The sequence below is a fragment of the Agelaius tricolor genome, unplaced genomic scaffold (genome assembly GCF_023055355.1).
Source record: "Agelaius tricolor isolate 1412-34295 unplaced genomic scaffold, bAgeTri1.0.p SCAF_5, whole genome shotgun sequence".
NCBI classification, from domain to species: Eukaryota; Metazoa; Chordata; class Aves; order Passeriformes; family Icteridae; genus Agelaius; species Agelaius tricolor.
The window spans coordinates 33,846,055-33,867,324 of NW_027269265.1; the positions used below are offsets into that span (position 1 = coordinate 33,846,055).

At 47.5% G+C, this 21,270-nt stretch overlaps 1 protein-coding gene across 6 annotated transcripts in view; it reads right to left on the reverse strand.

The window, feature by feature from the left end:
- The window catches only part of ACTN1 (actinin alpha 1), an 86,106-nt gene extending 82,819 nt beyond the window's left edge, over nucleotides 1–3,287 (reverse strand). For all 6 annotated transcript variants that reach the window (XM_071427130.1, XM_071427128.1, XM_071427131.1 and 3 more), the window contains exon 1: nucleotides 3,030–3,287. In XM_071427130.1, coding sequence (XP_071283231.1) covers nucleotides 3,030–3,128 — 99 coding nt within the window. In that variant the 5' untranslated portion in view covers nucleotides 3,129–3,287. The remainder of the gene's footprint in view (nucleotides 1–3,029) is intronic.
- Nucleotides 3,288–21,270: the final 17,983 nt, after the last annotated feature.

Below are 21,270 nucleotides of genomic sequence, written 5' to 3' on the forward strand. Positions count from 1 at the left end.
CTGTAAAACAGCAGCTTCCCAGGAAGAGGCAGGTAGGCAGGTGTGAAACCAGTGCTTCTCCTCTGTATCACATTCAAGAGGCCAACTTTCACCCTTCAAATATGAAATGCATTCTGCAGTTTGCCTATTTACCCATTTCAAAGCAACATTCCAGACAGCAAAGGTTGTAATATCTGTCTCAACACAGGCAGGAAACCTGCAAACCAGCTCCCAAAAGCTCAACAAACTTGTCCTTATAATGCCCCTGTAGAAGACATTACTAAAATTCAGTAATCTTCCCACTTTTGATGTCTGCTGAGTTCTGCTGAGCCCATGCATCGAGGAGAAGGGGAGCTGGATTAAATTCACATTTGAGTAACATTACTAGACTGCTCGCTTCCCAAGTCTCAATGAGTCCCAGCTGCACAAAACCTGGCAGGACAGCAATGTGGCACAGCTACCCACAGCCTAGAGAGCCTTACTGAGCCAGGACACCAGGGGCTGGGCTGGAAACAGTGGAAACACGCTTCTTGCATAGACATTTGTTGCTGCGTTACTGGCCGTGCCACCACTTTAGACATGCTGTCCTTGCTCCCAGAGAGGGCCCAAAATGCAAAGTTCAGAGTTTGCCTCAACTGCTGGCCTCAGTGATACAAATAATAATAATGATGATAATTCAATAGCACTTAAATCAGACTTAGGTGAAGAAAAACCTAAAATATGTGAGTCAACAAGAAAAGATTGAGCCTGAAAAGTATCTACAGGAATATTTGGTAGGCATCAATCTCTCTTATCACACTTAGTAAGCTATTAGCTAACATGTACTGTACTGAACATTCAACCGTAATTACGGCAGTGATTTCATTTCACAGGTAAGAAGGACTGACAGTTTTACTACACCACACTTTTTGCTTGGTAGATACTGTTACCTTCTTACATCTGAAGGAAGCAAGCCCCAAGACCCCAACAGGGCTTTTGGCCACATTCAGACCCCCAGAAATCCCTCAATATATGCACAGCCTGCCCCGGCTGGGGTCCAAACGCTAATCCCTCCAAGGGGATATTAGCCTGATATGCTGGAACTGGGAACAGCCATCACTCCCAGACCTGATCCTCCAAAATACAGAGGGGGGGGGGGGGGGGGGGGGGTCACCATAAAACTTTGAGCTTGCACTCGCTGCAGAAGGGAACAGCTTCAGCTGTTCATCAGCAGAAAGAGGAACAATAAAGTCATCCCACCACCAGCAACAGACATTTAACTACAGAGAGTCCTCCAGTCCAGCAAGCTGGAGAGTGACTCCCACCACATCAAATTCAACTGGTAGCTGTTGACCAAAACAAGAAGTTGGGGTTCATTACTTAAAATTCCCTCTTGGTTTCTTCCCTCTGCACAAGTAACCCACGTTAACAGAACAGCTCTCTGTCACCCTCTTGTGATAGGACCAAGAGGACTTAAAATCTCCTGGAAGGAGGTAATACTAAAAGAACATGACATTTACAGCATGCACAACAACCCTGGGCTTAAGGCTTTTGAGTCCAAAGGTTCCATTCCTGCTTCTGACAACGAAACTAGTGTACCCCTATATATAAAATATTTTACCTCAGCCGGCACCATAAAAGGCAAAAAACCCCTACAGCATAACAATCATTTCCCTTCACAGCCGTCAGCAAGGCTGGTGATCTTGCTCAGGGCCCCAGTAGCTGTTTCTAAATGTATTGGCCAGATACAGGCATAGGACTGGAAACAGAGATTGCAGCCAGGCAGATCTTCTGAAAAGGAAGAAACTTCCCTCCTCAAAGAACAGAGCTCTGACTTCCAATAAGCCATCCACCACTCACAGCCCAGATCAAGACTGCATTCCTCGCTTTTCCTTTGCCGAAATATAACCTTACACACCATCAACTCTTTCACCAGTAAATGCCCTTGCTTGTGTACTTTAGTTCTCATGCTGTCTACTCTTAGCACTCAAGTCCCTGAGCAAGGAAACCACGGACAGCAGCTCTGTAGCTATCACCTTCAATCAACTCATCATACTCCAGGGAAAAAACTTCTCAGTGGCACCATTTCAGACAGCTCTGAGCAGGAAAACCTGAAAACCTTTGATCTGGAAGTGGAGGAGGGGAAGAGGAGAAGGGTTAAAGAGAAATAATCATCTTCCCACTGTTGTGCTCTCCTTCCCAACTATTCCCAGTTCTACAGAAAGCTCCACACCTCAGACTACATTATATATGTTAATATATCATTTGTGCTAAAAAAGCACTATCATCCCCTTTCTCATGGAAGGTCTGGGGTTCTCCTGCCTGCTCACAGCAAGGGGAGAGCAAGGCAAGATCCAAAACACGAGCCAGTGACTGGCTGCGAAGCCAGCGGGAGCCTGCTGCACCCCGAAGTGCCTCTGCCATGCCAGCATCAGTGCCGCTCCAAATTCTGCTTTACTCTGGTCTGATGGAGTGACTAAAACGGAAATATTTCGGGGATTAGGATTCCTGAGTGATCTAATACAGGATGCTTTTGGTTTAAAGGAGGAGGGGAAAAAAAATATAACTAGCTAGCGGCGAGGCTGGAGCTCCTCCTGAGCTCCCCTCCCCACCGCCACCCTTTCGGTTTAAAAAGGGGCCGAATGTTACCATTTTTGGACATGAGCTCCGCGCAAGCCCTGCCCTAAACCACACCATTCAAACCAGCAGCCAGTGACTGTCCCGCCGCCGGGGCCGGGGCACGGGCGGTGCCGGGGGTGCGGGGGGGGGATGCGGAGGGGCCCCGCCACCGCCCGCCGGCGTCCCGGCCCCGCCCGGGCGCACCTGCGGGCCGGGAGCCCGTGACCCGGCCGGCGGCTGCTGCTGCGGGGGGACCGCCCCGGCACCTCCCTCCCCGCCCCGCCATCACCTGCCCGCCCCCGCGTCCCCGCCGCCTCGCCCCGCCACGCCGCACAGCGCCAGCCCCCGGCCGGGCGCGCACCGGCCCCGCCGCAGCGGTGGAGGGGCGGCGGGGCCGGGTCCCGGCAGCCCCACGGGATGCACGCCAGGAGAGAGGACGGGGGTGCGCCCACCTTCCTCTGCTGCTTCTCCCAGGCTGGGTCGAGGAGCAGATCCCGGTCCCAGTCTTCCTCCGGCTGCATGTAGTCATTGGTCTGGTCGTAGTGATCCATGGCTGCGGCCGCTGCTGCCCGTCGCGTCGCGCCCCGCCGGTGCCGCTGCCCGCTGTGTCCGTCCCGGCCCCGCGGCCGCTCAGCCCGAGCGCGCGGCGGCGGCGCCCGCTCCCACCTCTCTCTGCCTCGGCCGCGCGCAGCGCCGCGGGGGCGGGACGCCCCGCCCACCACCCGCCTCCGCGCCGCTCATTGGCCGCCATCCGCGCGGCCGAGCCCAGGCCCCCCGAGTGTGAGTTCCTGTTTCATTGGTCCTCACGGCCGTCCGTCACAAGATCCGTGTGCCGTGGTAGGCAGTTCGCGGCAGCCCCGCCCTACTCGCGGCCCTGCCCGCCACCCCCCTGGCGTAGGGGGAGGCCGCGGGGGGGTGCACTATGCCGAGCCGAGCCGAGCCGAGCCGTCCCGTCCCGTCCCGTCCCGTCCCGTGCCATGCGATGTGATGTGGGGAAGCTCCTCGCCGCTGTGGGAGCATTTCTCTTTTGACGGCTCCGCGGCTGGATGGGGCGCGGGAGCCTGTGCTGGGGTGTCCTCACCGGCGGATCCGATCGGCATTTTGTCACAGAATCACAGAATACTCTGAGTTGGAAGAGACCCACAAGGATCATCGAGTCCAGCTCCTGTCACCACACGGGACACCCCAAGAGTCACCCCTGTGCCTGAGAGCATTGCCCAAACTTTGCTTGAGTGCTGTGACCACTGCCCTGGGGAGCCTGGTCCAGTGCCCAATCACCCTCTGGGTGAAGAACCTTTTCCTGATATCCAGCCTAAACTTTCCCTGATACAACTTCAGGTGCATCAAATGCTGGCACTGTGAGGATGTTTTCGTGTGGCACAGCTGGTGCCCATCCTGCCGGCCCCGACCTGAGTGCTCAGTGACAGCCCCACAGTCCTGCTGCCCGACTCAAAACACAGCTTGGGCGTTGTGCAGGAGTGCCCGCACCCAGGACGCAAAAAGAAAGGGCAGTGTTACTTGCTCCTGACCGGCAGCCGCTGCTCCAGGCTGGGATTGCCAGCACTGGCAGCCGGAGCCCTCAGGGCCTGAGGTGCGTGCTGCAGGCCAGGGACAGCCGGGGCCTCTCAGACAGCAGCACCTGCTGCTGTCTGCCCACAAATATCCTGTTCGACAGGAAAACGCTCAACTGAAGTGCGTTTGGCTCATCGAGTAGCTTCCTAGAAGGGAAACACAAGTTAAGGAGTGTACCAACACGCAAATACTTGACACGGGCTTCCGTCAGTTAAACGAGTAGAGGGGGAAAAGGACAGCAGCCTTGTTTGTTCCCCTGGTAGTCTCGTTGAGAAGCACTGTGGCATCTCTCACAGAAGTGAGAGGAAGCCCAAGGAAACGCCGTTCCACAGCATCATGCAGGGCAGAGCTTGTGTCCCAATTCCTCTGATTAACAGAGGAAGCAGAAGTTTGGAGCCCAGGAATGTGGGAGAGAGGGGGTAGCTGAGAATGGACTAGAAAGATGCTGCAAAGCTCCAGGTTGAATTGAGCTGAAATGTTCCACATCAAGCTAGATTTAGCCCTGAATCACACCAATGAGCTCCACTTGCAGAAAAGGGAATTTTTTTTTTCCTGTGTCTTAACAAACATTGGGGGTGAAATTGGATATATTCTTTACTTCTTGGCATAAATAACTGTGCAGTCTATAATGAACAGATGTATGGTATAATGGTACTCTGTACTGTACTCTGTCTTCATGTGTCATATGATGTACCTTTATGTACACTTGCAGATATCAAAACCACAAATATAATTATCAGAATTTTAACAGTTCTGCACCATTCAGAGACTTGTATTCACTCTACCATGCATCACTCAAGATGAAGAAAGATTATTTAAATATGTAAGTACAGTAACATTCATAATTTTGAAGAGGAAGGGCCAATTTTTATTTCTTACAACCATTCAGTGAAACCCCAGTAACAGAAATTGTGAACCAACAGCTACAGCCGATCACAGGTGGATAAAGAAACAACATGATGATAGAGAAACAACAAAGATGTCTAAAAGTTTTGTTCCTTTTTATTATTTATGAAGATATTTTCCACCTGAGGAATCCGGGAGAGTGTGGGAATTGGTAGAGATCTGGGGAGAAAAAAGGAGGAGGGAAACAAACATATTCCTTGAAAAAAGTCTTAAGCTTTGTATTTTAAGGCAGGGGGTCCTACTTGCTTCACCACCCCTATATTTTAAGAGCCCATTATTGAAAGCCACTTTTCAGACCTTCACAAATGTGGTGAGAGGTCTCAACTGCCTTTTAGTTTGTGGGGATTCTCAGCATTTCCCAGGAAATGCTCAGCACCTTGGAGGTCTAAGCCCTGAGACATGCAGTAGGTTTCTGTGAGGCTGAATCTTCTAGATGCTGCCTCTTTGGTTACTTGGAGTTGAGCTGCAAAGCAACTGTGCCCATATTCATAAAATTACTATTCTTACCTGTGTGAAATACATCCAATGATCTCTTACAGAGTCTGATGATACTATAAATAGAAAACTATTTTTAGTTGCCAGTATCCTGTTCATGTACCTATTTCTTCTTGCACAGGGCAAAGGATGGATTAGCCAATTTAATAGACAACATAAGTGCAATAAACTATTATAAAATCAAGAACTAGTGTGAGGTTTCTATTGCCTCTCTCCTAATTGTCTCTGACGTTTGTATTTCTAACTTCATCATCCTTGCTTCTAAAATTCTTTCTTGGATTTCTGGGAAATACTTAGTTTTTCACGCCTAAGCCCATCCCAACCATTAGCTTTTTACAAACTCCTTAACAAAAGGAAGTGAGTGTTCTTGGCCAGTTTTATGAATTTACGAGCAATAGTGAGGGGTGAAAAAAGACTGTTTCCAAACTTGGGATAGTTCCCGGATCCACTTGACCCTCTGCCCTTGCACCACGAAGGGGAAGAGACAAGCTTGCAATGGGAGAGGGAAGCACAGCAGCAACAGGACCCACAGAGCCCAGTGCTACTGATGGGAGAGGTACCTCTAACCCCAGCAGTACTCTGGTCTTCCTTACTTTCTGTCATTACTCCTAGAGTTCTCTTCTCTGTACAAGATTGCTGCTGATTTCCGTGGGCATTATTCCCACCCCGCTGGACCAAGTGGGTCTCCAGTAAAGTCTTTCTGATCCAATGAAGAGAGAGTGGCCTTTCTGCAGGGCAGGGGACAGAGTCACCATGAGAACAGCTGGACGTACACCCTACTTCTTCAGCCTGCAACAGATGAAAAGAGGAACAAGCCTAAAGGCATTAGGGTATTTCTGGTTACTGTGTGCTGCTCATTCTCTTTGTGCTTTGCATATTAGCTACAGGTCACAAGCTTCCCTGGGGACATATCTGTTTTCTTGCCAAGAACATCCATAAGCTTCTGTAATGAGGCCCGGCAGGTGAGCTCAGTCACTGTACAACAGTGAACAAGGCTGTGTTGGAATGGCCCTTGACTTTTGTTTTGGGAAGTCTCACAGCCAAGTTTCAGCACTTATATTCTGCAGATGCACAAAAACTTTGTTGCTCAAAGATTTGGCACTTAAATTTGAACTGTGTGTTGGGCTGTCACAGTAGAGAATTCAACAAGTTAAATTCTTTTTCCTAATTTCTATGTTACCAATTCAGGACAGACTAACAGTAAGAGCTCAGGCCTGGGAAATGCAGGCATTAATTTGGTTGAGCTCAGTGGGGTATACCATGCTTCATGGAATCTAGGGAGGAAGGGGCTTGGGCCCAGGGATTGAGTAGAATTTACATTTTTAAGTGTCATGGAATAACTGCCATGGTCATCCATGGATAGGTAGGAAAAAAAAGGAACAACCAAGGTAGAAATGCTGTGTTTGGACAAAAGGAAAAAGAGGCCCAAATGAAGCTCCTAAGTACAAAACGTTTTCTGTCCTTCAAGGCCTCTTCACCCAAGTTGCATTTCCCCTTCTACTGGGATCCTAGCATCCTAAGTCCTCTTTCCCTTTACTTCCCCAATTATCTGATCTTCCAAAACGGCTCCCCAGTCCTTCACCCTAAACTGTGGGATTGTGCAAGTACCTGAAGAGGATGTTATCTCTTCCTTCTGCTGACTGGAGGTCAACCACGCTTGTTCAGAGCATGAGCTTTAAAACCAGTGACTTACAGAGCAGTCTTTATATATATTTGCGAATATTGTTTGATACGGGTCATTTTGTGAAAGTGATTTTTTTTTTCCCTGTAAAAAGCCTGATTTTACTTTTCTAGCAGAGGATACCCTAGATTGTTCCCTTTGCTTTCACAGTGTCACTTAAACAACAATAGAATCAGGAATTACATCTCTAGTCCTATATTCCTGTTATCACATATCCCTATCTACTTTCATCCTTCAAGGACTACTTGACCAACATTGCCCATATAATGCCCCCTTTGCTCCCTCACTTCATCCCTGAAGGGAAAGGTGTTTGCTGCTCAGAAATGCACAGGAGCATCATGCAACCAAAGCAACTAGGGCAGCTGCTGAGCTCGTTCTGCAGAGGGACAGACATAGGGAGTAAAACCATCCAGTGGCACTGACAGAGTCATGTTAGATGACTGTGAAACACATTGTACAGTGAAATGACCACCTCATTGAGGTTACCATCCTTATTCTATGATATGGGCCTAGAGACCTTCAGTCACCCAGGGTTAGTACTTCTCATGTTTTGCCTGCAAGTTACCCTTTACTGAGGGGCAGGTCTTTGTGTAGGCTTTTTTTGCTCTTTTTCATTTTCTTTGTCAGTCCTTAAAGGACATTCCATTTCACAGTGCTGACACGATATCTCTGTCTGTCCCAAACAATAAAAAGACTCAGGAACCAGAGAAGATAAAGACAATAACATTTTCCATGTTCCTACAAGAGACAGGGAATGGATTAAAGTTTAGAAGCGAGCACACTTCAAACTGGACACCATAAGTACACAAATCCCTGACAACTGGTGTATCCATGTACAAACCTAAGGCTTGATCCAGGCCATGCTCAGTGCCATCTCTCCTGGTGGAAGCAGAGGAAGATGCTGCCCTGAGGCACAGAGGAAGCCATGGTGCAGCAGCTGCTGCAGAAGCTACACACCTCCATGTGCAGAGCTCTGAAAGGCAGAGCCAACCAGTGCCTCCCACATGGTAGCAAGAAGGCAGGAGCCTCTGGAGATTGCAAATTAAGTATGAGATAGCTCATTCCTGCTGCCACCAAGAGGGAGACTCGGGTTTGAGTCTCTTTTTCTCACTTTCTGATTGCGCAGATCTTGCCTGATGATGTAGCTTAAAGAGGCAAGAGGCAGAATTTATTGTTTCTCCCACTTCCCAGGCACCGAAACTGACCATGGGAAAAGCGTTACAAGCTTTGGAGGTAAATATTGTGACATTTTTCTGGAAAGGGAACAGCTGCAACATGGTAGGAGAACAGCAAGCACAGGGCTCCACCCTTGCCTTCACAGAAAACCTTTTCCTATGCAAGAGTCACTGCGCTCTCAGACCTATCATTATTTAGTTCCAGCTTAAAAACTTCACTTAAAATCCATTCACTTTGATGTTCTCCATAATTGCAAGTCTACTATTTTGTAGTAAAATGCTTGAAAAAAAACCAGCCCTGCCCCATCTTCAAGGATATCATTATTACAGTGGTATCTTCAGACTATTTTCAAGCAGAACCCTTTTCTGGCCATGGCTTGGAATCACTTTCCAGAGAGAAAGCCAACAAAAATTTAATTCCTTCTGAGCAAGGCAGCTGCCTCCTTATACTTCAGCTACACCACACTGCCCTGGCTTCTTTCCCACACGGCCCTGCCACAAACCTGCGAGTCTAATACTGACCAGAGCAGCCATAGTCATTGCTATGACACCCATCACTGCTCTGGGATGCGCAGGGTAGGGCATGCAGCTGTAGGTCACAGTTGTTTCAATAGTGAGTCAGCAGTCCCTGCCTGAACAAACCCACAACCGCACTCAGATTTGTTGAGAGCAAAGCACTTTGAGGATGCTTGCTCAAGATTTCACACACTGCTGCAGGGGTCTGTAGCTGTCTGCAGACCCCAGACTCCATCTGTGGGATAGTTTTGCACAAAAGAAGCATTCCTGGAGGAAGATCTGCAGGATGCTGCCACAGAAATCCATCGCCAGCGTGCTCAGAGGTCACATAGCCCTATCATCCCTGACAGGTTGCAGAGAGCTGATGTAAGACCTGACCATGCATGAAGTTCACTTGCTCGTAATTTTTGCTCCATGAATGATGCAGGCCTAGGATAATCCTGTAGGGGAAACCATGGAGGGTGATGGATGGAAGAAGTTTGATACACTGCAAAATGTGATACAAGCAGGCCAAGCATGTACTGCAGTCTTTAATTCTTTGTGGAGAAGTGAATGGTGTGAGAGTTGAGGCTGTGTGAGTTACTTATGCGGAGCAAACACAGAAGAGCACACATCAACAGATCTGGAGCAGACTGTACTGCCAGCAGCCAGGGAATGCTGTGCAATTGCAGCAGCATGGCAAGGCATGAGTGCTATGCATGCAGATGGTAATGCCAGAGCTGCAGCTCTCTCAGGCCTTTCCCTAGGAAATCCATGTCCACAAGTGCATGTACAAAGCAGTGTCATTTGTAGAACACAAAAAGCAAACCTTCTGTCCCCCTTAGCATTTGTAAGGCTGTGGATGGAGTCCTGTGGCTAGCTCTGGGTGCCAGGTTTTAAGACAGATACACATCAGTTGGAGAGAGTCCAAAGGAGAAGTAACAAGAAGGCTCAGAAGTCTAGAAAACCCGACCTTTGAAAGGAGACTGGAAGAAACAGGCTTTGTTTAGTCTAGGGAAGAAAAAAGTTTAAGTGAGACACAGTACCAGTCCTCAAATACGTAAAAGTTTACTGCAAAGTGTAACACATTACATCATTTGCCGTGGCCACTGGCAAATCTGTGAACAGTCAGGATAGCAAAGAACTTGAGGAGGCCACCAAAGGAAGGTGCTGAATTTCCACTGCTGGATATTTTAAAGAACAAGTAGGGCAGTTATAAGAAAGACCAAACTTTAGGGATAATCAACCCCACCATGAGCTTGGAAGGTGAACCCTCCAACTTTGTTTCATACTGTGCAATACTATCAGCTCCAGAGTTTAAGACAGTACTATGAAGCAATATGATTGTAAAGAGATTAATGATTGAAGAAAAGTCCTTACAGCTGTAGGAAAATAAAAATGTAAAATCAGACATATGGACCCTGACCTAGATAGTCTCATCAGACACCCATATGTAAAGCACATTGCAGCACAACTGCTGTGGGATCTTCACTCAGCTGAAAGAGTTGAGTAAGGTGAAAGGGGCTGTGGGAAAAAAAATTATTTTTACACACTTACATGGGCAACAATTACTGGCAGTTCCCTGTGTTACAGCTACCAGCAAAACTCACCATCACTCCAAATGCTGACAGGAGATGCTTCACTCCTGGTTTTGGCTTTTAAGTGCACCTTCCATCTCCTCATGCTTGTAGCATCAATTGTTTATTTCAATAGTGAGATGGGTCACAGTGTCATCAAACTGCAGACTATATTCATAATCCATGCTTGGGTATGGAGCCACAATCACAGTTCAGAAAGGGCAAAGAAAATGCAGATCCATGTCACTCTAGAGAGGCCCACCCTCATCATAGTGCACCAACAGGACATGAATGCTCCAAAATGCTCTAAACTAAAACTCAGTGCAGAGGAAGTTGGTTGATTCTTACCTGTTGTCTTTAAGATGCTAATCAAGGCTCTTGTAGTATCATCTAGTGCTCCTAAGGCTGCCCTGAGAGATCTGGGAGAAACACCTGAGATTTTCAGTTTTTCTGTACATTGCCAAGCCACCTGCCTCCACCAGCAGCAGAGGTGGCACAGCTTAGCAGAACATGGTGTGGAGGAAAAGCTCACTCCCTTTAGAAAAGTAGTTGGTACAGCTGAAAAAACATACCAACAGCCTTCCAGGCATGTCAGCTTGTTCTCAGCACACAGTGCTCCAGCAGTGAGTGGGGAACATGATACTGAGTCAGTGAGGCTGGGATCCACATTCAAACTTTTCTCAGAATTGGAGCAGGACCCACACACTGACCCTAAAGTCATTGCTCCATTAGCTTGCCTTCCCAAAATAGACTTCCTGGAGCCTAAAGCTAGCCTTTCATGGCTATGGACTTTGCTTGAAGAAATCCCTTCACCCCACTTCTCTGGAGGGTTCAGGGAGCACCTGGGTGGTTGGCAGCCTGCCTGTCTCTGCAAAACAGGTTAAGCTTCTGTGTTCCTTAAGCAAAAACTGTTCACAGAAGCAGCTATGGGTTATGCATGCCTTTGTACAGAAAGTCATCTCATGTTCATTATTCTTGTCTCCTAACTAGCTCATGGCTGTTTCTTCTCTGTACAATGGGAGCAACTCTGCACAGCTACTGGAAATCAAATTGCACAGTGCAAAGTTACCTCTTGTATCAGAAAGCTCCTTATTTGGAAAGCTGCAGAGAATGCCATACCCTTACATTTGCAGTGGCTCCAGGTTGAGGAAGGTGACGCTTGTGAAGCAGTATGGCCAGTGCTATAAGACAAGTGAGGAGGATGCTGCTGGGCAGCCCTAACAGCATACAGCAGGGACAGCCCCTCAGTAGGCAAACTAGGTGAGCTGATTCCCCAGCTTCCTTTAATCTCTTCTCTAAGAGGAGGCTCCAAACCAGCTGTGCAAGCCCTGCACTCCCCTGTAGTGCTTTGACTCTCTGAGCCATGACTACCCGCTTATGCCTTCCCTGCAAGCCTCTCATAAAATTAGCTTTGATACATAGCAAGTAAAGAGGGATGTGAGAAAGGCAGACAGTGGCACTTTCAGACCGAAGCAAGGAGGCTCTCAGGGCAGCCCAGCCACCACCTCATTCAGGCTGGGCTGCTGCCTCTGTGCATGTTCCACCTCTGCTCTCTGTGGCTGTAGCCCAGTAGGCAGGGCCAGAGGTCATCTTTACCATTTAGAGTTTGTCCCACAAACAGGTCTTCTTCCATCCCTAGGGGGCCCTTCCCAGGGCATCCTGCTCTCCATTTATATATTGTACTTTTAAATTTTTTTGTTCTGTGAGAAAGCCTAAGCTATTTCTTCAATAGCAGAGAGGGAGATGAAATGGCTGAGGAGTAATAAATAATACAGAGTGGTGGAGCAGACCTCACATTAAGCCTGAAGTCCACATGTCAAGACATCTGTCTCTTTTGTCTTTTTTGGACCAACAAATTAACCCCGATGAATCAGTACATGTTTCTTTGCTTCCTTTTAAAAAATTATTATTTATTTATTTAATATTTTGGCAGGGGAGGCATCAAGCAGAGGCCTTCCCTGCAGTTGTGCTCCTGTCCCAGGAAGCACGAATGCATTTCCATGGCATGCCTGGGAATCAAACTGTAGGCTTTTTACATGGCAGCTTTAAGCAGAATTAGCGCGGCTGCTGTCCGGCCCAGCAGTCGGTGACCCTCACTGGGTCCCCTGGATGAACGATGCACACAAGCCGGGTCCCGGCAGCACTGCTGGACTGGACGCCCCTCAGGTCACTCTGTCTGTCTCCGGCCCCAGTAGGGACGAAAGCCGAGAGTCTCTGGTGGGCCGTGCCGCTCCCCCCGCCAGGCTTTCCCACCTGGGCCGTGCCTGGCCCCGCGGCGTCGGCCGGGAGCCCGAAGGTTTCCACAGCCATCGGCGGCCAGGCTGGCTCCCGCGGGCCGCTCGCCGCCGTGCAGGAGAGGCGGAACACGTCCGGCCCCGTGAGGAGCGGCAGCGGGGGCGAAGCCGTGCCGCCGGCCCAGGGAGGCCCGGCCCCGCCGGGGGGTGCGGGCTCCCCGGGGCAGCTCCGCCCGCGGCCGCTGCAGCGCTCGGCTCCGCCTCCCGAGCCGGAGCGGAGGCCCTTGGGGCCTAAGCCGGGAAATGCAGGGCCAAACCCCGACCGAGTGCGAGAGGGGCAAACACCGAATGCGGAATCTGGGGCTGGGCTCATCGCTTCAGACGTGCGCTCTTTAAATGACTGTCGAGGTAATGATGTTATGCTGTTTATTGCCTTCCAGGACACTGGCAGAAAGCAGTGGTGCTCTCCTCTCTGGAAAGCAAAAACTGCCCTAACAGCTTCCCTGGGTCTTCCCCTGCTGAAAAAGGAGAGCCAATTGTTAACATAAAGGAAGATACGTTTTTTTCTTGTGTTCTGGCCAACAGCAAACTACCATCACTGTTCCTGTCCAAAAATACCCTGAACATCCCTACCCCATCCCCTTCACAGAGCAGTAGATGTGGTTTCAGCACTCTCAACTGGCTGGGAGGCAGCCTTCACAGCAACAGCAGCCTGGCCTCTGACCCTATATATTTACTGAAAGCAGTGCTGTAGGAGAGCTTGACAGCTTTGGGGTGAAGTAGGAGCCTCATCGCAGGCAGAATGGTTCTGGAGTTGGGGCTGACACAGTGGGACTTACTTCCACTTGGACCCACTTGGGAAGAGGTGGTTTCAGTCCTGGCAGGTGCCTAGTACATCTCCTCTGACACTGAATCACTGGCCCTATCTCATCTGACCCACACAAGCCTTGCCTCAAAACACACTGGATGACAAACACCTGCTTTTCTTCAAGCCGCAAAGAGTTGGAATCCATTTTCATGCAAATTGCCAGAGAAAGGCTAAAGGCTGAAGTGTTATCTCCCAATCCCAAGCAGCAATATGCTACCTCATGGCAGTCATATCTTCCAGAGGAATGAACCTTACAGAGAGAGGTGGCAGCTGGCTGTCATTTGGAAGAACAGGGCCAGTCTCACCCGCAGAAGCAGCCCTGTGGCTGTTGTGCATCCAGCATTTTTCCACTCAGTGAAGGCCATTCCTCCAGCTAAGATGCTTGTTACCATGGTCTCCTTCTCCATCTTAGCGTTATCTTTGGTGATACGCAGCCTGGTATGTCTTGCTTATAGCCACAGGTCTGAGAAGCTGATCCCAAGCAGTCACGCTGCCTCAAAGTTGTTGGATAAGAAGTAAGGACATCCCCATCTGGGGAAAAGAGAGATGATGAGAATGAGCCACAAGGGCAGTGTGCTGGATTCTTTCTCTCAATTACTTCATCTCTGACTTTTTAAAAAAAAATTCTTTATCTCACAGGGTGTTTTTTACTGCAGTAATTTCTGTGATAGCTGAGGTTGCAGGTATTGGGAAATAGAGTTATAGTCAGGGACAGCAGAAGGCCTTCCACTGTTGGTGGCAGTGCACAGACCATGGGGCAGGAAAGATCATCAAGGATTTTTCTCTTGCCATAATCACTATGCAGGTTATGCACATTGTACCCAAAAGGTTATGGAGAAGCTGAGCTAATGAAGCATGAGCCTCAGAAAACTTCCTTGTACTGTTGTGGTAAAGAAACACAGGGGCTCTCTAATCTCTCGTGTAAGATTGGGCTGAAAAAAATACTGCATCAGCCAGGACTTTGAAAAGTAGTGATGAAAATAAAAGCCTGGAAAGAAAAAGAAAGTGACCTGGTCTTACTATAAGACTTGGCAGCTCTGGGGCTGAGTTTTTTGCACTGTCCAGTTCCTCTGAACACCCCTCTGACCCCTGACATCTCTGGACCACACTGTTCACAGCACTGCAGTCTAGCAGACTAGGAATTCAAAATGCCAAGATATTGAGATTTTGTGAAATATCCTGGTTATTTCTTATGAAGTCCCATTCCATATCCTCCACTTGTATGAGTGAACTTAGACAATTCTCAAGATAAGCCCCAGGCAAGAGCCCTATATTATAATCTTTCTTTATAGCAACACCCACATAAAAGAAAACCCCTTGAGGCATAGTCTGCCTGTCTGTGTATAAAGGTGGTTTATTCCTTTTAGAATGGCAAGTGTTTTCTGAAGGCAAAAATGGGAAAAAATTCAGAGAGCTGTGAATTGTGTGAAATGGACTGACAATATTTGTATGGGAAATACAGTGAAATATATTATTTTCTACTACAAACCATTACAACTACTGATATGCATAGTAGTAATGGTTACAGCCGTCTCAGGTACAGAGCCAGAAATATGCCCTATGAGAAACATTTCTAGTTCCCTGCTGAACGACCTCTACCTACAGCTAATGAAGCATCTTTTAATCCCTGTTTCTTTCAGACCCAGGCTACATATGTGCACCTCAGGTACCTCAAGTATGTGGTACCTGAAGAATAATGGAAATCAAAACCCAAAAGGTGTGCATATTTGACTAAGAACACAAGGGAACTTACTTGCAAATTACACTTTTGCAAACCTTTGCCAAGGCAGTGCCGAATTCAGCCCTAGCACTACACCAATATATATCACCTTGGTTGATGAGGGGGTTTGTTGAAAAGTTATGGTTAAGTCCTGTCCTGTCAGCACCTTGTTGTAGTATCCTGTGACAGGACAGAAGATAAAATTTGGAAATAATTTTCATCATATGTGTGCATAGACTCTGTTCCACATACTCATAATTTCTGGAACATACTGCTTTGGGGTTAATAATGTTTCTGGGATCTTTATTCAAGGATGGTTTTCTGATAAGGCAAAGAAAGTAACCAAACAGCCCCCTGAATCCCCCTGAATCCCCCAGCTGTCATTCTTTGAAGGACAGACAATGTGACAAGCAAAAAGTACACAATGGATACAGTAGAAAATCAATGTAAGTATTTCTTCATCAACTGACTCAAGTAAGTCTCCATTTTGGACTTTGAAAATGCCCAGGTCTCCCTTGTGCTGAGTTCAGCTTAGCATCATAGCACTCACTTCAATGAGAGGAAAGCAGAGAGTGTATGAGCCTAAGGTTATGGGAATACCACTTTATAACATGCTCAAATAGTGTCTGCTAATAGTAAAGCTGAGCAGAGCTCACAGCACTGTGTCATCTCTGTGCCCATACCCTCTGCCCAGGGGCTTAGGCTGAGGCTGCAGAGCTGGAACAGGCTGTGTGGGTCTTGCTGAAAGACATAAATAGCTTCACTCCTTTCTGATTCCGTTTTATTAAACCATGACATTAGCCACAAATTATATTGCCTTAGCGAAAAATAAATGTAAATATCAGGGCTTGTCTGCAGACATCTCGTCTCTTTGTGACTGGCACCTGAGATCCCTACACATGAAAAACAAAGTGGAGAGCACAAGGCTCCCCATTTTCTCCATGCTTTTGTCGATTATAGTCTCTGGACATTTGTCAGCACTGTGCAATTGCTGAGTTTCCTGTCCAAGGCCAGTTTCCTTGTTTGCACAGGACTTTCAAATAGCTCTGGGGGGAAAAAGTCCAACCCCTCCTGTATGACCACAACAGAGGAGAGGTGAGTTCCAGCCCAGCTGCACAGAATGTTTTTGGGCATGACCAAGGCTCAGGGCTCTGGTACTTCTTTTGGAGCACAGCAATGGCACAACGTGCTTGCCAACGGCATCTGGTTTGGAATGAATCCCTGACCTTTATTATTTTGCAGCATGACCCATCTCAGGGCAGTTGCATCCCAGCCCTTGGGCACTCTCTGGGAGTGACTCCATTTGCATCATAGCTTTTGCACACAAGGGAAAAAAACACAGCCATATACAACAATAGTGGTAATTATGGCAAGAGCAATTAAAAAAGGAGGGAGAAAGAAGGTCTGGGTCCCATCCAAATTGTGTATGCCCAATACCAAAACTAGCATTACCTTGAATGGGACTGAGTGCTGGTTTCTTCCTAATTCCCAACTAAAGCTACAGAGAAGGCACACCTTGGATTTACAGCAATATTTTCTCTTGTACCTGTTTATCTGCTTTGCTCATTTATCTGTGACTTAACATTCATATTTCCAAAATCCAGCCCATCCAACAGGTTTCTGCGAGCATAGTCACAGTGTATTGCATACATCTAAAACACCCTGAGAGAAAAAACCAGCTCCAAGGGCTTTTTAAGCATCAGCAGAGTTCAGTTCTGCTGGAGCGTTGGTGGAAGAAGTTAGAGGTGGGAGCAAATGAATGAGAAATTCCTGCCACTGTTCTCCAGTCTGGTTCAGCAGAAGTACCAATGGAGCAAACTCATCCTTCCTGACAGCAGGTCTGTTTCCCCTGGTCTCTGCCTGCACAAGCCAGAGACCTCCATCCCTCCATGGTCATTATTGAGCTGGGTGTTTCCCCTGAGCACAGCCCAGAGCTGCATGTGTGAGCACCCTTTCAACTGGTACCATCCTCTCCTGTTAGGTGCATTCAGACCAGCCTGGTCCCAGCATAGGTCTCTATTTTCAGATTAGCCTGGGATGGATGCTCTGAAGAAGGAACAGGGCCAGTATCTGCCTTCCAGCTTCCCTCTGAGAGCAGAAGCAGCATTCACTCTATGTGTAGTCCCACTGAGAAAAATTCAAGCCTTGCATTTGGATGTATAGCTACAGACACATCTCTCATTCCTTCCACCTCTGATAGAAGTCTTGGAAAGAGCTACCACTGCAAGGTGTAGCTTTCAGGGAGGATGTGCACATGCATGGACTGCTAGATTGGAGGCACTCCCTGAACCTCTAGGCCAGGGGAGTGGCTGCTGGGGAGGGGATACCCTGGGCTTGATGAAAAACAAAATCAGAAAACCACAGCTAGTCCTGGGCTTGTAATTCAAAATGGAATTAAGATCTTGCATCTCACTCTGATTTATTGTCTGTGGAAGTTCAATTCAAATTTTTGTGCAGGCCAATAGAAGTCTGTCATTCTTGAGCACAGTCAGGAAATCCAGTTTGGAAGGGGCTCTGGGAGGACAGCTGGTCCAGATGCCAGCTCAGAGCAGGGCCAGTTTTCATCAGGCCAAAAAAAGCAGGATTCCACTAACTCTCTTTTTCATCCTATTTGTTGGCTTGAGAGACTGGATTGTGTTTTTACCACATTTTAGTTACACTAGCAATAGAGAAACCACTGCAGCTCTGCCCAGCTGAGGAGTCAGGTTCCGTTTTGCTTTTTGCCCTGGTTTATATGAAAATGGCAATTGATAAGAGCCCGAACCGTCCTCAGCTCCACCAGAACAATGCCCATTGTCCTGGAAAAAAGTAAATCATGGTGATCCCCATTATGCTACTTCTAGTGGCCACATTGTCTTTGATAAAAATAACCCAGGGCTATTCTTTAAAAAAACATGGTCTGAGCTTCTCATGAAGGATGAGGCTTCTTGATAAAAAGCCATGCCTGAATAGCACGGCCTCACAGCACCACAGCTGCGGTACTGCTGGTGACCTCTTCTTGTGGTACCTGGGTTTTGCTTTGGAGATGTCCTGGCCAAACAGAGAGTGTGTTGGGTCCATGCTTCCTGGGGACCAGGTGAGTATGTGGCCCTTCCCTCAGAGCCCTCTGGTTTCACTGGGCGTCCTGTGCCTTGTAACTGCTTTTTCTGGGGTCCACAGACTAGACAAGGGATGATTGATGTTTGGCTTTCCATCACACTGTGCTGAAAAGTGTGATGCAAGCACTGAGACCAGGCAAAAGGAAACACAGGGAAGGAGAGGCTGTAAAGAGGCAAAATACGAAATAGGCAGGAACATGAGGGATGGAAGCAGGAGGGTTTTGATGGCAGGATTAACCGGGGAGCATGCAGAGAGACGCTGCCTGAAGTGACATGTCAAGAGAAGCTGAGGACCACACAGGCTCTTACAATGGGACAAGATGTTTCTAGCTAGACTTTGGATAGAGTGTGGAGGAAATAGATGGAATTTAACACTTGGCATGCTTATATTCTATACCAAGAAGTAGCATTTTCCTCTTTGCTTTTAAAGGAGACAAACCATCTTAAAACAAGGTTTAAATGATGGAAAAATCTCTTTCGGGCAAACTTTGTGGGTGTTGGTTAAGAGGCAAATGAATTGTTTTGATAGCACAGCATCTTCCCCCACTGAACTTTCAGAGGCATAGAGGGTGCTACTTTCAGAGAAAAACTGTATGAGGGAAATGACAACTGACAGATTGAAAGGCTTATCTCAAAATCCTCCCTTGCTTTCTCCCAGTTCAATATCAAAGATAGACAAAAAGAGGTCAAAAGAGAGATGAGGTCAAAAATAGAGACGGCACACTTGAGGGTCCTAAGGACTTTGGATTTTTTTCATTTTGTCATACAGCCGAAAGAGTCAAGCTTCCAGTAAATGATTTTTAAAATTGATATTGTATTCATGTCAGCATAATTCTCCAAGGCACAAAATAGGACACAGGCAAGCAGGCAGATTTCCAAACTGTCTGGCCCCTTTACATCATTTCCTCCTCGTAACTCATCCTGTGTATTGTATCTCTGACTTGACATCTCCAGCTTCCTTTAGATAAGGGAGAAATTCTTCTTCATTCTTCTTCAAGTGTCACGTGAACTTCTTCAGTTTTATCACCAGTTTCTCAGATAAAGGGCTCACGTGAAGCAATCCTTTCCGAGCTCACATTCCTATCTTCTAACAGCAGAACATGAAGCTTTCCCACCTTATAAGGATGGGTTCCACTGCGTGTTTGAAAGGTGCTGCAAGTGCTTTAAAAGGTTTCACAGCCTGAGTATTACAGAAGAAAATGTACCTGGTACCTGCCCTTCTGGATTAGCCAGCAACCTGGCATTCCTGCCATGCTGTTCTGTGTGCCAGAGCAAAGACCATTTGGAAGGTTGTATTCCATACTTTTTTGTCAACAGATTTTCATCCATCTCCCAGCACAAGCTGATGCTGGCTGCATTTAATGGAATAAGTCAGAAAATGTCTTCATTGAATCAGGAACTGCTTTCAATTCCCTGAAGTCTGTTCTCCTCACTCCATGGTTGAACTCCAAGCTCTGAGTACATCTGCTACTGGTGCCTAAAAAGCAAGCACATTAATGTGCTTCCATGTAGAAGAACCTCAGAGCGTTTCCTTTTTACTACATTTGAAGAAAGTTGGAATGTAAATGTATTGACACAATAAGCACTGGCATTTAAAATGAAGCAGAGAAACCAGATGCTCTGTCTCTTTCATTATACAAAGAAAGAAGGAAGTGTCCCAAGAAACACCAAATGGCACCTGTTGTATGGAGATCAGGCTGCCTATTCAGACTTTTATGCAATAAAATGGACACTTTAAGATTTACCAAATATGTAATTCAGCCTTTTAATTTTTTTTCATTTTTGTTTCCAGTTTTCAGGCTACAAGTCCTTGTTCCACTCATAGTAAAAAAATATCTGTTTTGGAAACCAAGGACTGGGGAGGAGGGGAGAGGCTCCCTCTTTGGCAGCTCATTTAAAATCCAGGCTGTGATCATGAGGGATGCATTACAGGCCATTTCATCACGGGCCGTGCTGTTCTCATAAGGCTTCCTATTTCTCACAAGCCTCCTTGCTCATGGAAAAGAAAGCTGAAGAGTAGAGCTGCACAGGGTGCCATGCTCCTCTTCACTCCTGGGCAGACATGGGACTGTGTGGCGCTGTTCTGCAAGAACTCAGCTGCTCTCTCCTTTCCTCCTATCTGCATTTTCCTTCTATTGCGCTCATGGGAGATTTCTCAGTGGGACAGGTCGGGAGCAGTAGGACAGTCCTCAAGGGTTACACTGAGTGGCAGGCAGGCAGAAAGGTCATCTCTGGGTGGGAGCAAGGGCAGATTAGAGAAGTTGGAGGTCAGTGTCCAACTCCAACTGCTTCGGCCAAAACTGATGTCAGGAGGAGAGTAGGTTATTTTTAATTAAACTAACAACAGAGAAGGACCCATGATATTGTTCTTGAATAGAAACTATTTAGAGGAATAAATCATCACCATGGAAACGGGGAGCTTTGCCAGAGCAAGGCAGGAAACGAAGCACAGGGAGAAATACCCAAGGAATTTTCAGCCATGATAACTGCAGCAACTGCTCTTTTCGCAACTTGGGGTTGCACCTTTGGGGACCCCAAGTTGCCTTCCTAAGTTCATGGGGCACAGGGGAGTCAGTCAACCTAGAAGCTTGTGGTGGGATGCAGCACCTCTATAAAGTTTCCCACCAGTATCAGCACCACATATGCCTGAGGTGGGACATGAAGAAGAGCAAAGCCTGCAACAAGAGCCTGCAAAACATCTTTGGGATGTAAAATTAACTACACAGGGATTAAACCAAAATTAATCCAGAGGACCTGAAGCCTTGGAATGTTATCAGCTTGTCTGTTTCTCTAAGTCCTGATTAGATCCAAATCCCAGTTCTTTATCTTGAAGTCCTAAAAGGCAAGGACAAGAGCTTAGCTGAAAGGCAAC